General features: G+C 44.7%; 2 protein-coding genes across 4 annotated transcripts in view; one reads left to right on the forward strand and one right to left on the reverse strand.

Moving 5' to 3' along the window:
• Hacl1 (2-hydroxyacyl-CoA lyase 1) overlaps positions 1 to 7,468 on the reverse strand; it is a 38,141-nt gene extending 30,673 nt beyond the window's left edge. The window contains exons 1-4 of the mRNA XM_032919110.1: positions 7,091 to 7,468; positions 6,830 to 6,934; positions 2,494 to 2,534; positions 686 to 766 (exon numbers count right to left, since the gene is read on the reverse strand). Coding sequence (XP_032775001.1) covers positions 686 to 766; positions 2,494 to 2,534; positions 6,830 to 6,934; positions 7,091 to 7,180 — 317 coding nt within the window. The 5' untranslated portion in view covers positions 7,181 to 7,468. The remainder of the gene's footprint in view (positions 1 to 685; positions 767 to 2,493; positions 2,535 to 6,829; positions 6,935 to 7,090) is intronic.
• Positions 7,469 to 7,688: 220 nt separating this feature from the next.
• Btd (biotinidase) overlaps positions 7,689 to 22,414 on the forward strand; it is a 29,946-nt gene continuing 15,220 nt past the window's right edge. The window contains exon 1 of one of the 3 annotated variants that reach the window (XM_032918945.1): positions 7,689 to 8,252. The gene's annotated coding sequence lies outside the window, so the exon portion shown is untranslated. Of the gene's footprint in view, positions 8,253 to 9,983; positions 10,002 to 22,414 lie in introns of those variants that run through there. The other 2 variants (XM_032918947.1, XM_032918948.1) reach the window with 2 other exon arrangements.

Below are 22,414 nucleotides of genomic sequence, written 5' to 3' on the forward strand. Positions count from 1 at the left end.
AAGTATTTCTTCATTCAGAACCACATGCACTCTGCATGCTCACGTGCACAAATACACTGAGTGAGAAACTCTTTAATTATTTCTCTCTCAGTAAAGGAGTTAATAGAGTTTCTTCTTCCTCACAATGCAAATATTTAAAGAGCACACTGTGTTCTGCTATCCATTAACACTCGTCATGTCAGTTACTTTCTTATGTGTCATAGAAGTATCCATAATCCACTCTTCTACTCTTCCTAGCAAGTTTCTTTTTTAAAAGATCTATTTATTTTAGTTATATGAGTTCATTGTCGCTTTCTCCAGACACACCAGAAGAGGGCACCAGATCCCATTACAGAAGGTTGTGAGTCACCATGTAGTTGCTGGAAATTGAACTCAGGACCTCTGGAAGAGCAGTCAGTGCTCTTAACCGCTGAGCCATCTCTCCAGCCCGCAAGTTTCTACAGTTCAGGGTAAGTTTGTTAACTACTGTCCTCACGCAGCACACTGAACCGCAGGCTTTGCACCCCTCCGCCCCTTCTTCCTGAAGGCCAGACCACTTCCCAGTTAAGTACCCTCCTCTCTGTGTCTAAGCCCTGCAAAGGTTGGTTTTTCTCTCCCCAACTCTTCCCACCCTAGATCAGTTCTACTTGGTTAAATTATGCAAAGACACATTAAAAAGTGTCTTCAGCAAGAATGACTTAATTACCAACAGTTCATGTTTGCATTCGCCATGCCGCCCAAGGCGTGGATGAGGCCAGGACCAGAAACAACGAGGCATACTCCTGGCCTGGAAGTAAAGCAGAGTTCATCAACAGCAGATCAGACTTAATGGCTGGAGGAAAAAAAAAAAGAGGGTAGATGCCAGCAATCCCAGCTCGAAAGGACCAGCTACCTAGTCAAAGGATGTTAGGGTTTCCATGGAAACCTCTTGGCGGTCAAAGGAGAGACATGCAGGTCTTTACTATAATTGCTGAACAATTATTAGGATATCATAATTAAAAAAAGAGGAGCATCAGGGGTTGGGGGTTTAGCTCAGTGGTAGAGCGCTTGCCTAGCAACCGCAAGGCCCTGGGTTCGGTCCCCAGCTCCGAAAAAAAAACAAGAGGAGCATTGAGTGTAAGATAGAGTGCACACTATTACTTCCCCATTGTATTGTACTAACCTCCTCACAGTTTGCTCTAATTATATTTGGGTTAGGACAAGTTGACTGATTATAGAGGCGGATTTTGACAGCCACATATATTTTCTGTGATTTTTTTTTCATTTCCTAACAAATACATATACCAAATCTTTGTGAGAAAAGTGATCCTAAATACATGGTTTCCTCCAAATCTTTCTTTCTGAATGCTTTCTCTGGACATAACTTCCTGAGCTTAAAGCACTCGGTAATAAAGTGTCTCTAGGTCATTCAGTCGGTAATAAAGTGTCTCTAGGTCATTCAGTCGGTAATAAAGTGTCTCTAGGTCATTCAGTCGGTAATAAAGTGTCTCTAGGTCATTCAGTCGGTAATAAAGTGTCTCTAGGTCACTCAGTCTACCACTTTTCAGTTACAATGTAATAATCTTTTAGTCTTGAATAACATTAACACAATTCTCAGCAGAGATCAAACACCCAGAATGGAACCACTCAATAGAAAGTGCACAGTAGCCGCCATAGTCCCTGGGCGGTTTGCTATGACAGGGACTCCATGCAGTCACTGAACACTTACTGTGGCTAGTGCAGCGAGGAGCTCTGGTTACAATGTTCCTTATTTTGAATTAAATGTGAAGAGTCACCCATTGCTAATGCTGCAATACCAGTCAGTTTAATTCCAAAGTTTTCAAGATAAAATTTTCAAAATTAACTTTTAGCTTGCTAAAATAATTATCGGTCCAGAATCATGTAAGGCATAAATGACTATAATTTAAATGTTTTTTCGGGGCCAGCAAAAAAAAAAAAATTAAAATATTGTTTATGAGTAAATAAAGCAACAGAAGTAACCCAGAGACTGTTTTAGAGGACCGAGTTCTCCTCGGGCTCAAGTTCAGAAGGTTCCCATTAAAAAGGAAGGGCTGGGAAATCTTGTTTGATTATATAGCACTTAATTACTATCTTCAGTTTTAGAAATAAAAATGCTTAAATCAGTGGCAAGAAAGGGTAATACAAATGTTATCAGAGGCCCGAATTCCACCCAAAAACTATGTGAATGTAGAAAAAAAGTAGAATATATGAAAAAATCTTAACAGTTGTGGAAATATAGGATTTTAGTTTTTCTTCCTTATATATTTTCTAAAATGGTTATTTTTAAAAAGAATTAATTTTTAATAGAAAATGAGGGGTAACTGGTTAACACAAATAGACTGGACTATGCTCTGGCAACCTCACTTTGGAACCAAGCCTTCTGCATACAGTTCTCACTTCTTAGTAACACTATCTTCTATAATCTTCCTGAGACAACTAAGCTTTCAGTTGAAATATATATCTCACTATATACCCCACTCACTCAATGATGCGAATGAAGCAGCCTTTATTTACCTGCCCGTTAGGTATCCAACTGCAGAGGCAGCGTAACAAGCCTACAAGAAAGGACAGCAGGACTTAATGACACACACAGGACCCGTGGCATAAATACGAGGAATCTATTACTAAGAGACACGTGGAGCTGGCATGGTGGCGCACACCTTCGATCCCAGCACTCACTCAGGAGGCAGAGGCAGGTGGATCTCTGAGTCTGAGGCCAGCCTGGTCTACAGAATGAGTTCTAGGACAGCCAGAGCTACACAGAGAAACCCTGTCTTGGGAGGGGAGGTGGGGGGATGGGAAGGAAGAATTAAAACACTGCTCATATTTATGAGATGTGATAGTCGTAAACTTCAAGGACTGGCTTAAGTGTCTAGGGGGTCTAAATTTTAGTTTTTCAAGGAATTGTCATTACTACCATTCATACTATTCATTACTATTGATAATATCAACTTACAACTGCTTAAGTACCTTGGGGATCGATAGGAATTGATTTCTTATTGATCATGTCTGTCTTCTCACTCTTCTTTGAAGGGTTAATTTCTTTGTTTAGAGCCTGGTCTCATTACTTAGGCTGGCCTTGAATTAGCCGTGTAGCCCACGGTGATTCACATGTCTGAGCCTTCCAGGTCCTGTCATCTTTAGTTTTTATGCTTTTCTGTATTGTTTCCTAGCGTCCGCTCATATATTCGTTATGAGTTTGATTTGCTTTTCTCTTCCTGGTGCCTTGGAAAAAGAGCTGATGGCATTGGCTTTAAATCTTTACTAACGGAGTCACTTCAGCTATTTCGCCTAAAAGGTATTTTACCTTATGAATTATATTTGATGTGCATTTCACTATCATGGATTAGAAATATTCTCCATTTTCCACTGTGATTCTCCTAGCCCATTAGGGAGAATTTTGCACATTAGGGTCTATAACGATGTCCCATTCTCATTCTTCACACTGGTAATCTGTTTCCTCTGTCATCCCTCATCACTTTGGCTTGAAGTCTGCACATACCTATATGGGCTGGTGAGTGCTGCTCCATTTTATGTGTGGTTTTTCTGCTATCCCTGGTTCTGAGTTTGCTTCCACATGGTCAGGTTACGCATCATTTACTGTATATCTTCGAATTCTTAGCAAGCAAGCTGGTGACGTTCTCTTTACGGCTGTCATGGCTATTTTTGTTTGTCCTGTTTTGAGACAAGCTCTCACTCCATAGCCCAGGCTGCCCTTGACTGCATCAGAAGCCTCTTAAGCTTCGTGAGCTCTGGGATACATCTGGGAGTCACCATGCCTGGCCATTTTTCCCTGAACTGTGTCCCTCCAGTTAAGTTAACTTAACACTAAGTTAAACGAAATACAAGCTGCCCAGGAAAAACATTGAGTGCATTTTTAAATTATTCTTTGTCTAGAACATTATAGTGTTTACTTGTGTTATCTTAAAATAATAGTAAATTGCATAAAATGTTTGCTAAAATTAATATACTTGTTTATACGTTGGGAATGAGTGTCCACTTATAGCACAGTAAAATACAAAACATATACAGAAAAAACACTTCTCTGGCATATGCCAAACGTTGAGAAAGAACAGATGGCTGTTGTTGGTTGGGTTTTGTCGTTGTTTGTGACAGGGTCTCTCTGTGTAGCCCTGGCTGTCCTAGAACTTGTTCAGTTGGTAGACCAGGATGGCCTTCAACTCAGAGATCCACCTGCCTCTGCCTCCTGTGTGCTGGGATTACAGGCGTTAACTACCGCTACCCTACGAGAGACAGCAAACTTTACTATCATTAAAAGAAAACAAAACTTCCCTACCAAACTACACCCCTTCACAGTCCACACAGTTCTCAAGATATGTCTGGAGTCAAAGTGTTCTGATTTACAGCCTAGCTCTCCTACGCTCTACTGTGCAATTTTGACAAATTACTCTGCACACTGGCTTCCTCAGCTATCAAATGAATAAAATTCAGAGCTCTCCACGGAGGATAAGGTCAGGAAGCTCAGACATGTAAAATGCTTAGAATATAGCTAACTTCCTGGCAATCTCCTATCTTCTTGACTACTCTAAGGACCTGATAATAATCAATATCCAAGCACACCTTTCTCTTTAGCGCAAACCTGCTATTCTGAGCACTTTCAAATATTCCCTTTGAAAACCCCACCATTACACCTGCCATCTTCCCCTCTAAACGGTCTCCTCTCTCTATTCTAAACCTCAGTCAGTAGCCTTACCGTCTCGTCAGAAGAGCCCCTAACCTGGGGATCACCTCTAGCAGAGCTAGTCTTGTCCTTCGTAATAGGCAGTGCCTATTTCAAGACAGCTCCTAGGTCGTCCTCTGTGGGATGCTTTCTCAGAAGGCTACGCTTATTTGTGTGTTTATTCAAGTCTGCTGGTGTTGTACTAGGGAAACCCAGAGCACTTGGACGTGTTAGCAAAGTACCCTCCCACTGAAATCTTCCGTTTCAGCTAAGCAGCTACGGGACTGCAGTTGTGAGCTGTGGATTTCCCGTAACCGTCCTGAGGCCTCACTGCCCACCCTCACAGCCTGCCGTGCCTTTAACTTATACCAATGTAGCACGGACAGGCCATCACTCTATGAGCGATCTTCGCTGTCCCAGTGAGGACAGCCAGTCACTCTCTGTGAGACCACTATCCCCTTTATGTATCCCTCTTACGAAAATTGTTCTACACTGTCTTTTTGTGTCTTACCCTTATTTTCCCAAATGACCAACTTGGAGTTGGAAAATAAACCTTATTTCTTCTTTACATTCCCTTGTTCCACTGCTTATATATCAAGCATAGACACTTAGTGCACGTCTAATGCATGAAGAAGAAACACAGTCTAGAAAAATAGCAAACTACAGATCAGCTTCTCTACTTTCTCATGCAGGGAAAAGAATAGAAGGTTGGCTCCAAATAAGGAAACTGCACGTGTACAGTTCAGTGGCCAAGTGCTTGCTTAGTGCACACATGGTCCAGGGTTCAGCACTAGGGGGGGGGGGGATAAAAGTGTAAACAACACTAATTAATACCTACCAGTCTTCTGATTAAAGACACTCCCTGTAAATTTCAGACCTTGTTGATAAATGCCTTCCGATTAGCAGATAATGTAGTGAACACTTATATTACATAAAGACCTTGGTCAGTGCTGCGGGGTTTGAAAACAGATGAACCGTACCCACTGGAACTCACATCTGACGGCAGAGAAAAGGCGGCAAGAGGGGCCAAGAGCATAGATCAAGACAGCAGTGACGGCAGCGGAAGGGACGGCAGTGTGTGTGTGTGTGTGTGTGTGTGTGTGTGTGTGTATGTATGTATATGTGAATCATGTGTATGTCCATGGAGGCCAAAAGAAACCATTAGATACTTTGGAACCAGAGTTATGGGAGGTTGTGAGCCACCATGTGGATGCCAGAAATCAAATATTGGTCTCTGAAAATGCAACAAATACTGTTAACTGCTGCGCTATTTCTTCAGCCTCAATTCTTGATCTCTTAAATTATTTGTGTGTGTGTGTGTGTGTGTGTGTGTGTGTGTGTGTGTGAGAGAGAGAGAGAGAGAGAGAGAGAGAGAGAGAGAGAGAGAGAGGGGAGGAAGGAGGAGGGGGGAGGGGAGGGGAAGGGGGAGGGAGGAAAGTGAGGACAACTTAAGTCAGCCTGAGTGTGTGTGTAGGTCCAAGACAACATGAACCAGTAATCTCCTTCATTTTTCCAGTTAGGTCCTGGAGATGATATTCAGGCTGTCAGTGCTTTGAAGCACTTCGTCTGCAGCAGATACTTGATATTTCTGCCAGTGTTGCTGAGAGAGGTTGAGCTGCCAGAGAAAAACACTGCAAGTGGGATTCATAAAATGCCTCCTTTGCTTTTCCCTCTTCCGGGTACGCCCCCAAAAGCGGGGGTGGGGGTGGGGTGGGGGCAGAACGCTGAGGGAAAGCACCTGACCAGGTTAGAGAGCCCTGGGTTCCAATGACGGCACTGTCATCTGTAATATCTTCCACTTTATGTAGCATGAGCCCTGGCTTTCGATCATTAATGCCACATCTCTCTGACATCTATATCATGTATGTGAACCACACCAGATACTGGCAGTACACCTGCCTAATGATGAAGCAACATGGCTTCTCTGCTCGAACTCGCAGTCTAAAGTGAAGTGAGACCATCCCGTTCGATTCTGATATTTGTACACTACACAGCTCCAAACTCAGGAATGCCTGAGTTCAAATGACACTACCAAACGACTCACGTTGGTCAAGTTTGACTTAGTCGCTCTGCTTAGTCGAGAAGGATTAACGGTGGTACATGCAATGCTTCAGAAGCGATGGGACGCTGTGTGCACCGAATAGCATCGGTACCTGTGTCAACACTCACCGCTTGCTCATTCCTCATCCCAATGTACTTGATGCCCAGTTCCTGGGCAGCAAGGGCGATTTCGGTCACGGGGATGCCTACGACACCGAACATGTACTCCACATCCTGGGGATAGGATGGAAAAGGGCCGGTTGTCAGGTGGCCCTTGGGAGGTCCCAAGAAAAGACCAACAGGACCCCCGCCTCCTTGCCCTCCGTCTCTATGACACTAGGTCCTGGCCTGCCTCAGCAGAGCCTTTCACACCCGAGGGATCCATCGTACTTGCGTTTTTAGGGCCTGGGCGATGACTTTAGCACCAGACACCTGCTCCTCGCTTCTGTCGCTACCCTCTGCCGAGTTACTTTCTGACATCTTCCACCTAAAGCTACTTCAAAGCACTCTCGCGGCTTACAGATTCACTAGGCGAAGAGTTGGTCGCACGTTTGTTGTTGGTGACACCCGCTTCTGACGGACAGGAGGGCAGCCCAACGGATTTAAGCAAGCAGGAGAAGGGGCGGGACGAGAAGTCCGTCCTCGGTGAGGCGATCGTGCAAGCACGCCCATTCTCCAGTCAGTCTTTTCCGGACTCCGCCATCAGCTGGAGGCGGGACAAGCCGGAGACCGCGTCCTCTGCCGAGCAGGTAAGAAACCCAACCTCTGAGGCTGCCCGCCACGGTTTTGTCCCCCACTAGGGTAGCTACACAGCTCAGTCCCGCGTAGGTGCGGAGAAGGCACATGCGCGCCTGGAGGATGAAAGCAAACGGAGACCAAGCGAGGAGGGGGCGTGGTCCCAGCGCGCGTTCCCGCCCCCGCCGGAGCTTCCAGCTGATTGGGAGCAAGCTGCGCAAAGGCTGCTGGGACGCGGGTATCTTGGAGCGTGTAAAGTTGGGGAAAACTGGCTTTTGAGTACTGTTGTCATGCTCCTGTCTTCTGGTTTCACAACTTTGTGGTTTTGCACCGCACACCATGAGCACCTTATAGAAATCTGTGAGCCGAGGTGTGTCCTTAATCACAGATGACACCGAAATTGCTCGTCAAGAGATAATCTTATTAACACCGCAGCTGCTCCTGCCCTCTGCCTGGTTTATACTTATTTGTTCCAGTTCGGTATCACTAAGATCGTTAGAGCCATTAGTTAATAATTAATGCATGATTGCTTAAATTTTATCGAAGTAATAGTGTTGGTTGTTTTTCTACTTACTGGTTCAAAGCTAAGCCTGCTTGACCCTGGTATCGCACACTGTGTAGACAATAGTCAATCCATGGTACCTTACATGGATTCTTTTCTCAGAAGAATTACTGGCAGAACACTGTATGAAGTACAGAATGAACTCTGATGGGAATAAATCATTTGTTTTCTTTTAAGGATCAGTCTTCAACTGGCCAATTTTGCCATTTGGCAAAGAGAAAAACCACTGGGCCAGTTACTGCCTTGCAGTTCAAGGTACGGCATGCCATGCTTCTCTTGCCTGTTACAGATTCAGCAGAAATGTTGTGACTCCCTCTTCCAAGGCCAAAAGTCACTGCTGTTCCAATATAAGGATCCCAGCCAGCAGCTGTAATTTATGCAACGTACCCTGTGTGAACTTTGAGCATGTTAATTATACATACTCTCTTATTTTTGTTGGCAGTATGCTTGGAAGTCTCTCTGTTGGATATTTTGGTGAAATTTGGCATCGTAGAGCCAGATGTGGTGGCTCGCACATTTAATCCCAGCACTTGGAAGGCTGAGGCATATGGGTTTCTGTGGGTCTGAGGCCAGCCTGGTCTACCTAGTGAGTTGAGTTGTTTCAGGATAGTCAGGGCTATGTAGAGAGACCCTGTCTCAAAAAGAAAGAAAGAAAGGAAGAAAGAAAGAAAGAAGGAAAGAAAGAATTTTATTACTCAAAGAAAGACTAAATCTTAGAAAAAATACTAGTGATTGAGCCTAGGACTTTGTACTTATTAGTCAAGTACTCTACCCTGAACTACATCTCAGGCCCTAAATTTTAACTTTCTTAAAAATTAAAACGGGGTTGGGGATTTAGCTCAGTGGTAGAGCGCTTGCCTAGCAAGCGCAAGGCCCTGGGTTCGGTCCCCAGCTCCGAAAAAAAAGAAAAGAAAAAAAAAATTAAAACACAGAGGTTAGAGAGATGACTCAGTGTTTAAGAGCAGCGGCTGCTCTTCCAGAGAACCTGAGTTCAATTTCCAGCAACCACATGGTGGCTCACGACCACCTGTTATTGCAGTTGTTCCAACAGAGCCGGTGCCCTCTTCTGGCCTGTGAGGGCACCGGGCACACACGTATTATGCAAACATACATGCAGGCAAAATAGCCACACACATGTAATAAAGTAATACTACTAATAAAGGTAGCATTAGTGACCTGTTCTCCACCCAGCAAACCCAGGCTTCAGAGTTCAGATAGTGATTGCTTTAGGAATCCAGCTTTGGGATGGTGAGGAGTGGCTTGACAGCTTTCTTCCTTCTGAGGGGTGAAGATAATCTCTAGGGAGCTGGGTGATTTAGAAAGAGTTGTAGGCAGGGTGTGGTGAGGCAGGCCTATGGTACCTGTACTCAGGAGGCCAAGACGGGATCTCACGTTTAAAGCCAGCCTGGGCAACAGAGTGAGACCCTGTCTCAAAAATAAATGAGTTTTTAAAAGAGTTATATATAATATGTATAGAGAAGATTCAAAAGAAGGCAGCTTCTATAGGCAGTGACTCCATGGGTCCCCAAATTTTGATTTTTTATCTCAGTCAGTTCACAAAAACACTAGGAATCCTTGTGCTCGAGTTTAAACATAACCTGGCTGGACCTGTGAAGACCAATCCGTTCTTTACCAAAATGAAGCGCTCGGTCATCAAAGGAAGAATTAGGGTCATTTGTTCTCCTGACTTCATTTTGTTGTTATGGCAAATGCTATGAGTAAACGCATGTCCGGGGAGGGCAAAATTTATTTTTTTTCTTACACTGCCAAGTCACAGACCATCTTTGAGAGACAGTTGTCAGGGTAGGAACTCAAGGCAGGAACCACAGAGGAACCTACTTGCTGACTCCCTCTCTGACTTCTCCAAGACTGATGCTTAACTAGATTTCTCATGCAGCCCAGGCCCTCCTGCACTGGTTAATAGTCATCTTCATTCGTCCCTCACAGACGTGCCCACAGACCAGCCTGGTAACGTGAGTTACTTGATGGGGACTCATTTCTCAGGTGATTTTAGGCTGTGTCAAGTAGAATGGCTAAAAGTGAAATTGGCTGACAATTAATAGAAAATGGAAGCTGAATACTTCTATTATGTGGGTTGAGCCAGCATCTTGTGCAAGCCAGTGTTACTCTACCACAGGGTTACTCTAGCATGATAGTGTACTCTATCACTATAGTATTATAGGACTACGAAGTCTGCTTTACTAACCCTGGCCAATGCTAATTTTCTTTTTTTTTTTTTTTTTTTAAAGGTTTTTCCATGTCTTTTTTTTTTTTCTTAAGATTTATTTATTATATATGAGTACACTGTATCTGTCTTCAGACACACCAGGTCTCATTACAGATGGTTGTGAGCCACCATGTGGTTGCTGGGATTTGAACTCAGGACCTCTGGAAGAGCAGTTGGTGCTCTTAACCTCTGAGTCATCTCTCCAGCCCGCTAATTTTCTTTCTTATCTATACCACTATAGCAGTCGCCTAGTAGCTTAGTGTTAGTAGCCTGCTTTTCTGTGTTAAGACGAGGTTTCACAAAGCTGTCCTCCGGGTGGGCCTTTCCGTGTTCTCCGAGTAACTGAGATTACAGCACTGTGCCACCTGCAATCAAAAAGCCAGGAGTAAAAAATAAAGACGAAACTTATATAAAGCACTGTTTTTCAAAACAGCGCTTAACACCATACTGCCGGAAATGTGCTGAAGGAAACATGTCCACAGAAATAATGTAAGAAAATGGCCGGTTGGGTAAAACTGGTTAAGTTGACTTTGTTTACTTCTCCTGAAATTTATGAACTGTTCCGTAGCAAAGCTTAGAGATAGGCTTGAAGCAAAAAAAACAAAAAACAAAAAAAAACAAAAAAACGAGTAAACAATAAAAAACAAGTTTACGCTCTGAAGTTCTCAGGGACAGGTTAGTAATAACTCAGTGGTGAAGGTTGAAAGGCTCTGAGCCTCTTTTCCTAGTGCCCTCTGACCTAGAGAACACTGGATTCCTGCCCGAAGCCTGAACTTTGCTTAGCAGTGTAACGCACCTGGCACTGAGGCCATGAGCAATGTGGAAGAAAATAGGGAGAATCCGCTTTTCCTGCCTTATCTATTCTTTCTTTTTAAGGTAAAATTGAGAGAGTTTGAACACTAGCAGTAACCACCACAGTGATTTTCTTTCTCGTATATAAAACGGTGACAATTCTAGGTGTGGTTCGAAGGGTTGGGATGGCTCGGCAACACAGTGTTTCTCCTTGGAATAAACCCGCAAAGCTCCCAGGGTGTGGGGTTGGACTGGGGACAGTTCGTAATGAAAGACTTAAGTCCAAAAACATGTTTCTTCACAGTAGTCTTTGAGCTCCTCCTTGGGGCTTATCCACAACTTGCTGATTTCTTAGAGTTAATATTTATGATATCTTTCAGATGCATGGAAGGATCAGAAGTTACTCCATACCCATAAACCAGCCACTAGTCCATAAATACACAAATGGCCCCTCCCTGACTGCATCTCCCTTCCCATCCCATAGAGGAAGCCATTCCTTTGAATTTAATGTTTCTCTTACCTGCATTATCCACTTTTTATAGGGTCTTCATCTATTTCTGTTGTTGTAAGAGAGTGCATGAGAATAGGAATTAATGGGGTTGGGGATTTAGCTCAGTGGTAGAGCGCTTGCCTAGCAAGCGCAAGGCCCTGAGTTCGGTCCCCAGCTCTGAAAAAAAGAAAAAAAAAAGAGAGAGAGAGAGAGAATAGGAATTAATTTTTTGCTCTGTAGTGCTGGGAAGGTAGTTGCTCTACTTCTAAATTAGATCCCTCTCCTTTCCCCTCCTTTTTATTTTGAGACAGGGTCTGTTAGTTTCCCAGGCAGGCCTTGAACTGGTGATCTTTTGGCTTTAGCTTCCCAAGCAGTGGGGATTATGAAGTCTGCTTTACCAGCCATGGCCAATGCAAAGTAATTTACAAAGATGCTACTTTTTGCCCACTTGTCTAGCAGCTCTGAAGTCTAAGAGCCCATTGCTGGCATCTGTTTTTGGTGAGGACCTCAGAGCAGAGAGGCCAGCAGATATCTGAAGAGGAGGGAAACAGCAGGCCAAACTAGAGGTGGCTAACTCCTCCCTACAGTAAAAGTATTCATGAAGATGGGTGATTCAGACGTCTCCCAGGAGACCCACCTTCCAGCATGGCTGTGTTGACGGTTCCAACACATGATCTGAGGGAACATGTTCAAACAGGAGCAGGCGGTTAGGTTACTTACTTTTCAGGGTATGAATAATATGCTCTGAATGTATGTTTGTCACCTATGTGAGAGTTTCTGTGTATAGTACGGGAATGGAGCAGTTTTATCAGAGGTTGTCAAATTGTTCTCCAAAGCCATAAGAACGTCATGCCATCATTATGTGAGAACTTCCATTTTCTCTATTGGTTGGAAACGTAGTGTTTTTGTTTGTTTTTGTTTTTGTCACCACCGTAGCTGGGCTCATTCATGGGTCTCTGGTCATTTGCTTTTCACCTAGATTACTCTTACACTGGCAGTTGACAAACAAGTTTGCCATCCTGGGCACTTGGCATACCTGCCACTGAAAGAGGCGTCTCTCACTATCTAGACACCTCGTTTCTTCATGTGTAAACTGGAACGAGCCCCATTGTGTAAGCCTTTGTTCGTTTGGTCGTGTCCCATGAATTACATGGCTGAACTTAGACCAGACTCTGAGTTCATTACGTTATGAGGAAATAGGGAACTAACCGATTGCTTGTATAATAGTCCTTTTGTGATGATAGTTGTTCAAGCACCGTTTGCAACAGCTCATTCCTTTATCTTATTCCTTCAGATACATTTTATCACTTTAGATCATGCCAAATTTCATATGTGTGTTACTTTTCTGTTGCTATAAGATACTGTAACAAAAAGTGACTTCAAGAAAGAAGAGCATTTACAGTGCCAGAGGAATAGAGGCCAACGTGGCAGGGTAGCAGGACCAGGAAGCTGGCTGATGGCTGATCACATTTCCAACAGCTTGGGAAGGGGGATGAGGGGGGAAAAAGAGAGGATGGGTTACCATATGCAGGAAATGGAGTGAGGCCATTAGCCCTTAAAGCCACCCCCAGTGACATGTTCCTTCTGGAAAGACTCCACCTCCAAAAGGTACCATAACCCCCTCAAATAGTACCATCAACAGGGGTCAAGTGTACAAATACATGAACTGTGAGGTACATTTCTAATTAAAATCATATATATATATATATATGTATATATATATAGTCTATTTCCACATATATATTCTATGTATAATATATATATATTACACCAAATAAAACTTTCTATTATTTTCCTCATCTAATACTTATATCATACAGTTGTATTTGTCTATTTTGACAATGTGTTCATAGTTTTATTTTGTTAAGACAAGATTTCTCTATGTAGCTGAGGTGGGCCTGGACCTTACAATCCTCCTGGCTTAGCTTCCCAGGTGCTGGGATTGCAGATCTGAGCGTCCATGCCTGGCTTCTGCTGTGGTGTCTGTGTGTGTGTGTGTGTGTGTGTGTGTGTGTGTGTGTGTGTGTGTGTGCGCACGCGCACGCGCACACGCACGCATGCGTGTTATGCACATATTTGTGTGAACTATGCAGTTGTATGTTGAGGTAGATGTTGAATGTCTTTCTCAATTGCTCTCCACCTTGTTTTTCGAGATGTGGTCTCTCCTGAACCCAGAGCTCATCGATTCAGCTAGTTTGGGTGCAGCCTCCCTTTCCCGCAGTGTTAGATACCTCCCCTACCCCCCTTCACCGCTTCAGCCCACAGTCACTGGAGATCTGAGCTCGGGTCCTCGTGAGTGCATGGCAGGCACTTGACAGACCGTCTTCTCTATTAGTTTTAAGAAAATAGAGAGGAAGAAGAACCTATAGACGAGGCACGTAAAACATCTCATTTTTTCAAAACATTAAATTTCAAACACCTAAATTAATGTATAGTAGGTGACAGAGCTGTTTTTAAAAATGCAGAAGCGGTGCTTTTAAAAGTCAGGGTTGGGGCTGGAGAGATGGCTCAGCGGTTAAGAGCACTGACTGCTCTTCCTGAGGTCCTGAGTTCCATTCCCAGCAACCACATGGTGGCTCACAACCATCTGTAATGGGGTCTGATGTCCTCGTCTGGTGAGCAGCAGTGTACTCAAGTACATAAAATAAAAAAATCTTAAAAAAAAAAAAAAGAAAAGAAAAGAAAAGAAAAAAGCCAGGCTTACAATTGCGTGAGCATTTATGGGGAAGGTTTGTCAGATTTAACAAAGGAAAATCAAAGCCTGAAGTTCCGCTTTTGATTAGCAGTGGGTTCGTTCAGTATAAAGGTGCTCTTAACATCTGTTATGTGAGACTCGGTTCTAACTGGGCTTCCTGTATCTGGCAAAACCATGATTTTACTCAAAGATGGCCCAGCAGTTTACCTTGGCCAGCCTTCCGTGTAACTGTAGAGGTTGCCAGGCAGGGTGTTGGGTGCAAAGAGGGGGAACTGGGAGTACCATCCTGCGTCTGTACCATGTGGTACCTAGAGTTCCCACCACAAGGTAATCCTGCACATGCGCCAAGGGCAGCAATGTGGAGAGAGAAGGATCTGAGTCTTGGCGGAATCCCTCATGAGAAGAAAGTCCTGCTGTATCCTGGGATGCCCCCGGTAGCATCCGTTTGCTCAATTGCTTCATAGAATCCCTCTTGGAACCTTCTGGTCCTATTTTGAGATTGGAAGATGAGGCTTTGGTTGTTGGACAGGGGATGATGGGACCCTGACAGGCTGTGGGTAGTGCTTGTTTCCTAACTGTCGTTTCTTTGGTCCTTGCCTCATCTTAGTTTTTTTCTGAATTTTACGTGCCGTGTGTGTGTGTGTGTGTGTGTGTGTGTGTGCGCGCGCGCGTGCACGAGGGGGGGCTTGTTTTGTTTTTATGTGAGAAGGACCTTACTGTGTGGGCATAGCCCAGGCTCTGGAACTCAGTACCTAGCAGCCCATGCTGACCTGGAACTCCCCGCAATTGCACTGCCTCAGCCTTCCAATTGCTGGAGATTTTCTAAGAGATTCCTCATTTTAGCTAAAATTCTTCATTATTTTCCCTTTTCTATATGTATTATTTCCTCTTTATTATTGCTTATTTTTAAATTTCTCCATTTTCTCCATAATCAGGTTAGCTGATAATGTTCAGTTTCCTTTCCCTCACTCTCGGGACCTCTGGCTGGTTTCCTCAGGCCTGCATTGCCAAGTTTTCAACGTTCCCGTGCTGCTCTATAAACAGAGTCCTTGTGTTTATTTTATACCTGACTCTCCTGCCGTAGTTTTTGCATCCACTTCCTGCTCTGCAGAACTTAAGCTGCAGTACATTTTTTTTTAAAGAAGAAAGTCTGATCAAACCGATGAGACTAATACTCCCAAGTTCTTACATCTCCAAACCCATTACCAGCCAAATCTTAGCATCCTATAACAGTTCTAAGTCCTATTTTCTGTTTTAGAAATGATTCTGTAGACTTTTGCTAACATTGATGTTACTGTGATAAAGTGTGAGAACAGTCTGACTTTTTGCCCTTAAAAATGCCTTTTGGGGGGCTGGAGAGATGGCTCCGTGGTTACGAGCACTGGCTGCTCTTCCAGAGGACCTGGGTTTTCTTCTTAGCACCCACATGGTGGCTTATGACCATCCGTAACTCCAGTCCCAGGGGGATCTGACGCCATCTTCTGGTCTCCTAGGACACTGCACACATGTGGTGCATAAGTGCAAACAAAATACCCATACCTATGCAATTAAATCAATCTTTGTAAGAAATTGTCTCTAGCTAGGTCTAGTGTTGCAAGCCTACAATCCTAGCTCTTGGGAGGCTGAGGCCGGAGGTGTATGAGTTTGAGGCTAGCCTTGGCTACATAGAGACGCCATGTCTCACAAACCAAAGCAAACAAAAATGCCTTTGATCTTTTAATTTAGCCCCCAAATGTTCTCTGTCTTTGGTAGAAAGACCTTTCCTAGGCATCGTCTTCCTTTCTTGAGTTTTGCCGTCTTGTTTTGGTCACTTGAATCTGCTTGTGTTCCTGGAGAACGTTCTTCAGTTATATCCTTGAATATTTTTCTCTGATCTGTTATGCAGTATTTATGGTATTAAAAATTGTCTTTGCACTCACTATACAGATTAAAATAAGACCCATTTATCCTCTGAATGTTTATGTGGGTCGGAGTCTGAGCAGGGCTTTGGACCTGTTTCGTCTCTTGCTTTCCAGGCTGTGGATGAGGTGTCAGCCTGAGTTCCAAACTCTACCATTGGAAAAACAACTTTCCTTACAGCCTTAGGATTCACAGTGACTTGCTTACTTAAGGACATCTGGAATGTGTCACTTTAAAAGCATCTGCCTTCTTTTAAAGGCCTTTCCACTTGGTGCATCTGGGACGATCTCTTTGGATGAGCAGAATTGACTGGCATGGGACTTCAGTTGCATGGTGAAGTCCCTTAAAGTTTCATTCATTGTTGGCTAGAAGCAAAACGTCACGTCTGCGTGCACCCAAGGAAAAGAGGCTTGCTTATACAGCGCGGTCCCTGGTATGGTGCCCACCACACATGATTATACAGGGAGGCCCCGATGGCGTGCCCACCACACAGTCCCTTTGTTTTCCTGGATCTCCTGCCACACTTTCATTGGAACTTACCCAGTTGTCGTCCTTACAGATCATTTTTCCTTCTTAGGTCTTTATTCCCTTTCATGGTGCTCATGTTTCTAATTCTTGAACATTTCTATTGTTTACTTTATTTACAATATCATCTAGTTCCTTTGACTTTTCTATATTTGTCTTAATGGGGGGGGAGTTGGGGGAGACAGCACAGTTCATTTTCGGAGGCCAGAGGTAGACATTAGGGGTATCAGGTATCTGCCTCTATTACTACCCATAATCTCTTGCTGAGCCCGGAACTTGCAGATTCAGCTAGACTGGCTGGCCAGGAAGCACCTGGAATCGGCTCATCTCCACCCGTCAATACTGGGGTACTCATCTCCACCCGTCAGTACTGGGGTACTCGTCTCTACCCATCAGTACTGGGGTACTCGTCTCTACCCGTCAGTACTGGGGTACTCATTTCCACCCGTCAGTACTGGGGTACTCATCTCCACCCATCAGTACTGGGGTACTCGTCTCCACCCGTCAGTACTGGGGTATGATGCACAGCAACATATGCTTAGGTGGGTGCTGGGATCTGAACTCGGGTCCTCACGCTTGCCACAGCCACTTTACCTACCATGCTGTTTCTCTGGCCTTATTTTTTCCCTACTTTTTAAATTAGGCTACATTTCTGTTCTGTTCTCCTTTCTCTCTGTTTCCTTCCCTTCCCTTTTCTTCTTCAGTTTCTTTTTTTCCCTTCCTCTTCCTCTTCCCTTTAATGCTTTCCTCTCTTGTCTATTTTGTGCGTTGTTTTTAAAATATAAAACAGGGTTGGGGATTTAGCTCAGTGGTAGAGCACTTGCCTATGCGCAAGGCCCTGGGTTCGGTCCCCAGTCTCCGAAAAAAAAAAAAAAAAAAAAAAATAAAGGGGCTGGGGATTTAGCTCAGCGGTGGGCCTTACCTAGGAAGCGCCAAGGCCCTGGTTCGGTCCCCAGCTCCGAAAAAAAAAAAAAAAAAAAAAAAATAAAAATAAAATATAAAACAAGAAAATGTTATTTTGTCTTCACTCATTGTTACTTTGTCTTCATTGTTACTTTGTCTTCATTCATGGCCACGTTAGTTACACTTCTTACTGTGCTTAGGGAATTTTCTGATGAGTAATCTTCTATTTCTTTTCTTACTGTGTTTTTCAAAGCATCTTTGGACTTTTGTTTACTCCTTTCAGAGTGAGTCCCTGCTGTGCTGCTTGGGTTTGTTGGCGGAGTTTACGTGGGAGATAAACAAGGCTCTGTTGATAATTACCTTCTCTGAGCACTTTGAAGATAATCTCACTTCTTTCTCTGATATTGAGAAGTTCACTATGGTTCCGATCACTGTAAAAAAAAAAATCACTGTATCATTTTTTCAAATTAAAAGATGCTGTGGGGGGGGGGACAGCCCATGTCAGGCACATGTGTGGACATTCTGAGACCAGCCCCTGAGATTGGTCCTCTCCTTCCGCCTTTAATTGGGATTTGTGAAGTGAACTTTGGGTTGCCCCAGCTTCCCACCCCCACCCCCACCCCACCCCACCCCACCCCCGTTGAGCCATGGGGATGATCCCAAGTAACAAAAGATCATTGTATTCCCATGAGAGCCTCTGTGTTTCCTTCTTAAAATCTTCAGAGATCCACAGTCCCACAATACTGTGGTAGCCCTAGTGTTCTTCTTCCTTATGCTGACTTTATTATTTTGCATTTCATTATCAAACTTGAGGCTATTATTCCCGTGTTTATCACTTTCTGTATTTACTGCTTCTCAGGAATAGTGTGGGATGCCGAATAGACTGACCCTGTCTCCTACCCTCATTCTTTGTTCCTGTAATTTCTGGGATATATATATTAAAATATATATATTAAATATATATAATATGTATATTAAAATATATTTTTTAATTGAAAGATTTACTTTTTAAATTTTATTTTATGTGTTTTGCCTGAATAAGTGTACCTCATGCATGCAGTACCCAAGGAGGTCAGAAGAGGGCATCAGATCCCCTGGAACTGGAGTTCCAGAGTTAGCAGCCATGTGGGTGCAAGTGGTCTTGACCCCTGCGTGCCTCTGCAGCCCCTTGTTGGCTGCTCTAATTCTCGTGTTTTAGGGACCTCTCCACCTGACTTTACTTGCCAGAATCTTAATCCTTGGTGCACTCTAGAGCCCAAGACTTGGCTGCTTTGGTTGAAATTAATGAACTAGACCATCTTCACTTCCATTACGGTCATCTGAATTCGCTGGTCCCATTTTGCTGGATGTTTTTCTTAGCTCATGAGTAATAATTTCTTTGAGTGTTTTATAATTTTGTGTTGACTCTGGTCGCAGGGCTATCCTGAATTGCCTGGGTCAAGAGTTCCTATAGAGGGGATGTGGACTGGCTTTTCCCGGCCTCTCAGGACCATGGACATCTTCAGCACTTGGCACTCCTTTATCCTGTTACCTGGGTCGTGTATACTGTAAGAATTTGAATTCCAAACTCAGTGTAAACAATAGCTTTGGTCGTAACGTCTCTCGAGTGTGGTGCCCACAGCCAAACTTTGCATGGCACGTGGGCAGGCTGCTGGGAGACCCAGAGACCAAAGACAATACTCAGACACAAGGTTCATTGAAACTTATTAACACGGAGAGTCCAGTGATGATTGGCTGGAGGGTGAAGGCCCAGCGCTGGCAGACCGGAAGTCACGAGCGCACACATGCGCTCCTCACGCTGTTTCCCCCGCTTCCTCACGCTGTTTATGCTGCAGAAGGGGCTGAGGGTTTGCCGACTAAGCATTGGTCTGTCTTGTTAGATGTCCTTGTTTCCTGTGTGGTCAGAATCCCAAGGCCGAGCTGCCTTTAGAGGGTGTCTAGGGAAAGGGGTCTTCCTGGTTCTCACAGGTGACAGCCATGGTCTGTGGTTCCCAGCATGCCTGTCCGTGTTCTTACCAAAAGCACTTACCAGGGCATTCTGGCCCTGGCCCTCCCTCATTATCCATGTTTGGGCCAGAGATGGATTCGTTCTGAGGGACCAGCTTGGAAGATGCTCTCCCTTTCTTTTGGGGTGGTGGGGTGGGACTCTGATGGTGTTTATTTTTCTAATCAGAGTCCAACATGAGGTAAAAAAGAGTTTGCAGGTCCAGGCAGATACTTTTCCAGACAGGCAGGTGTTTCTGTTTTCCTTCTTTGCAGGGAAGGAATAACTCCTCACGTCTTCTTAGCCGTATGCCCAGATCTCACTGCAACCCTGAGATTCTTTTCTGAGACTGTCTCTGACTATCAGACTTCTTAGATCCAAGACTGGGGAATGTCGGTCTTATGTCACCATTCTGGTTTCTAACTTCTAACTTACTTTATATTTCAAAGGCTTTATTTAAGAGAAATTTCTAGGCTCATAGCAAAATGGAACAGAAAAACAGTCGTCCTGCGTCCACTGTCCTGATTCGTCATTAACAGCATCCGGGGCCAGAGTGTGTGCACTGGGTTCAGCCGATGAGCCCGCATCGGCCTGCCATCCTCCGGAGCCTGCAGACTACAGTAGGATGTACTCGGTCTGTTGTATCCGCAGACCGTCTTTGGTAACGGATGCCGTGGTTGTGGGCATTCCTGACAGGAAGGAAAGGCTGTGGAAGTCCAGCGGTGTAGCAGACCTGGGCCCAGAGCTCAGTTCACCTGGCCTCAGGTACACACAGCAGTAAGAGAGGCTGCTCCCGAGGCCAGACAGTTGTCCAGTGTGAGATCTTGGCTGCCAATCTCTGCTGTAATCCAGAGGTAACAGGGCTGACTCCTTACCACAAGGCGGGGTCACCGACTGCTACGTGGGCTCCCTGCTGTCCAAAGGCAACTGTCGGGCATTCAACTCTCCTTGTCCGGCTGTGTCGTACTTACTTTTCTATTGCTGTGATTAAACACACACACACACACACACACACACACAATGCCAAGGCAATTTATAGAAAAGTTATTTTGGCTCTCAGTTTTAAAGAGTCCATAGGGAGTCAGACATCTGAAGCAGGAAGCTGAGCCGTCCAATCTTCAACCACAAAGACAAAGCGGGGGAGGCAAACAGGAAGCAGTGGGCGATGATGAACTCTCCAAGGTCCACTCCTTAAATGACAGATTTCCTTCATCAAGGTCGCACCCCCTCTCTGATCAGTGACACCAACCAGGAAGGGAACGTGCAAATATCCAATCTGAGTTCTTGGCAGTGGCTTTGAGCACCACTCACTTCCTCTCCAGATCGTTTGTTTGTTTGTTTGTTTGTTTGTTTTGAGACAGTCTTGCTGTAAGCCTGTGTTTGCCTTACCCTGGCAATCCTCCCTTTCTTGGCTTCTTAAGACCTTTTATTTGAAGTTGCTTTAGCCAGATAAGGGTGAAAGACGCTCTCAGCCATGTCTGCCCTACTGAGCATGGATCAAAGGGAGTCTTCATTTCTGTTAAAGTAGGGGTTTTGTTTGTTTCCATTTCATCACTTTTTAAATATGTTCTCAGAATTTCCCTCATTTGCTTATATATCTGTCTCTTGTCCCCAGTGTCTATTTTCCCTCAGTAGAGCCCTAAACCTGGTTGTCACAGTTATTATAACGCCATTCTGGTCTTCGCTGTCTCTTTGAGCTTCGGTTTGACTTTTTAATTTGTTGTCGCTGTTGCTGCTGAGAGATGACAGTGTGTTCTGGTAAAGCAAGCAGGTACTGTCACCAGGCAGTTAGTAAAGAGGTGGCGTTACGGGGAGCCCTCCAGGGAACATCGCTCAGACGCTCTGTCGACAGGCGGCTGGGACTACACTCAGGTGTTTGGGACCCAACTGCAGGGGCAAGTGTTTGGAACACTGGGTTTTTAAAGGCAGAGACCGCAAGCTGATATCTCTGTCAGCAGTTGCGGGGGGGGGGGTTTGTCCCAGCAAACAGTTTATCAGAAGATAGGCTGTATGAGTAGCTGCCGAGGACGTCTCCACAGGCAGTTTAAAGGAAGCTAGCATATATCTGGAACATCTTGACCGAGGGTTCCTAGAATAGGGTTGGGTAATTTCCCTCAGGGCTTACCATCAAGAAGATCAAATTCTAGCTCAGTCTAAACTGCCCACAGCAAGAACACAAGGCAGAAGAGTTTCTGCACTGTCCTGCCCTGTCACAGTACCAAGAGAGGTGCCCTAGAGTTGACAGTTACACCACGCGCTGTCTGTATCCTTGTGCCTTTGACCTTGAACTGGGGGCTTCATCCGTGCATAGGGCTCTCCCACCAGATGAGGTGGGATGGCCAGAAGGAGCTAATGTGAAGAAGCATTTCCCTCTCCCACGAGGAAGTTGGAGAGGGCTGAAGTTAGCATGTCTCTTCCCCCAAGTCAGTTAGGCTCAGATAAAACCTCCGAGGTTAAGCTCTGATAAGGCGATTTCTTACCAGGGTGGGCCTGCTGAGGAGCAGAACCTCTGCCTACTTTCCCCCCTGACGCTGGCGGGGGAGGCAGGGGGTTCTCTAATCTTTGTGAAAATCAGTAGAGTCCTAGAGGCGGACTCACACTGGCCCCTGGTCTGACGTCTCACCCTCACCATTCTGAGCCTCCTGCAGGCCTCAGTTACAGGTTAGGCTCCCTGCCAGGTTCTGGGGGCCAAGGAGGTTTCTGCTCCTCAGTGTCTTCAGGCAATGGTCGGCTCCAGGGGTTCAGTTCTCTGCCGTCGCTGAAGAAGCCCTGAGCCCCAGTTTGTCCGACTCATGTTAGGCCACAGTCACAGTATCTGTGCTTTCTGTGGGCCAAACTCGAAACTTGAACTCTATGCTATTTTTTAAATAGTTTTGATTTATTAGAAAAATAATATAACGTT

This window comes from Rattus rattus, chromosome 13 (assembly GCF_011064425.1).
Source record: "Rattus rattus isolate New Zealand chromosome 13, Rrattus_CSIRO_v1, whole genome shotgun sequence".
Lineage (NCBI taxonomy): Eukaryota > Metazoa > Chordata > Mammalia > Rodentia > Muridae > Rattus > Rattus rattus.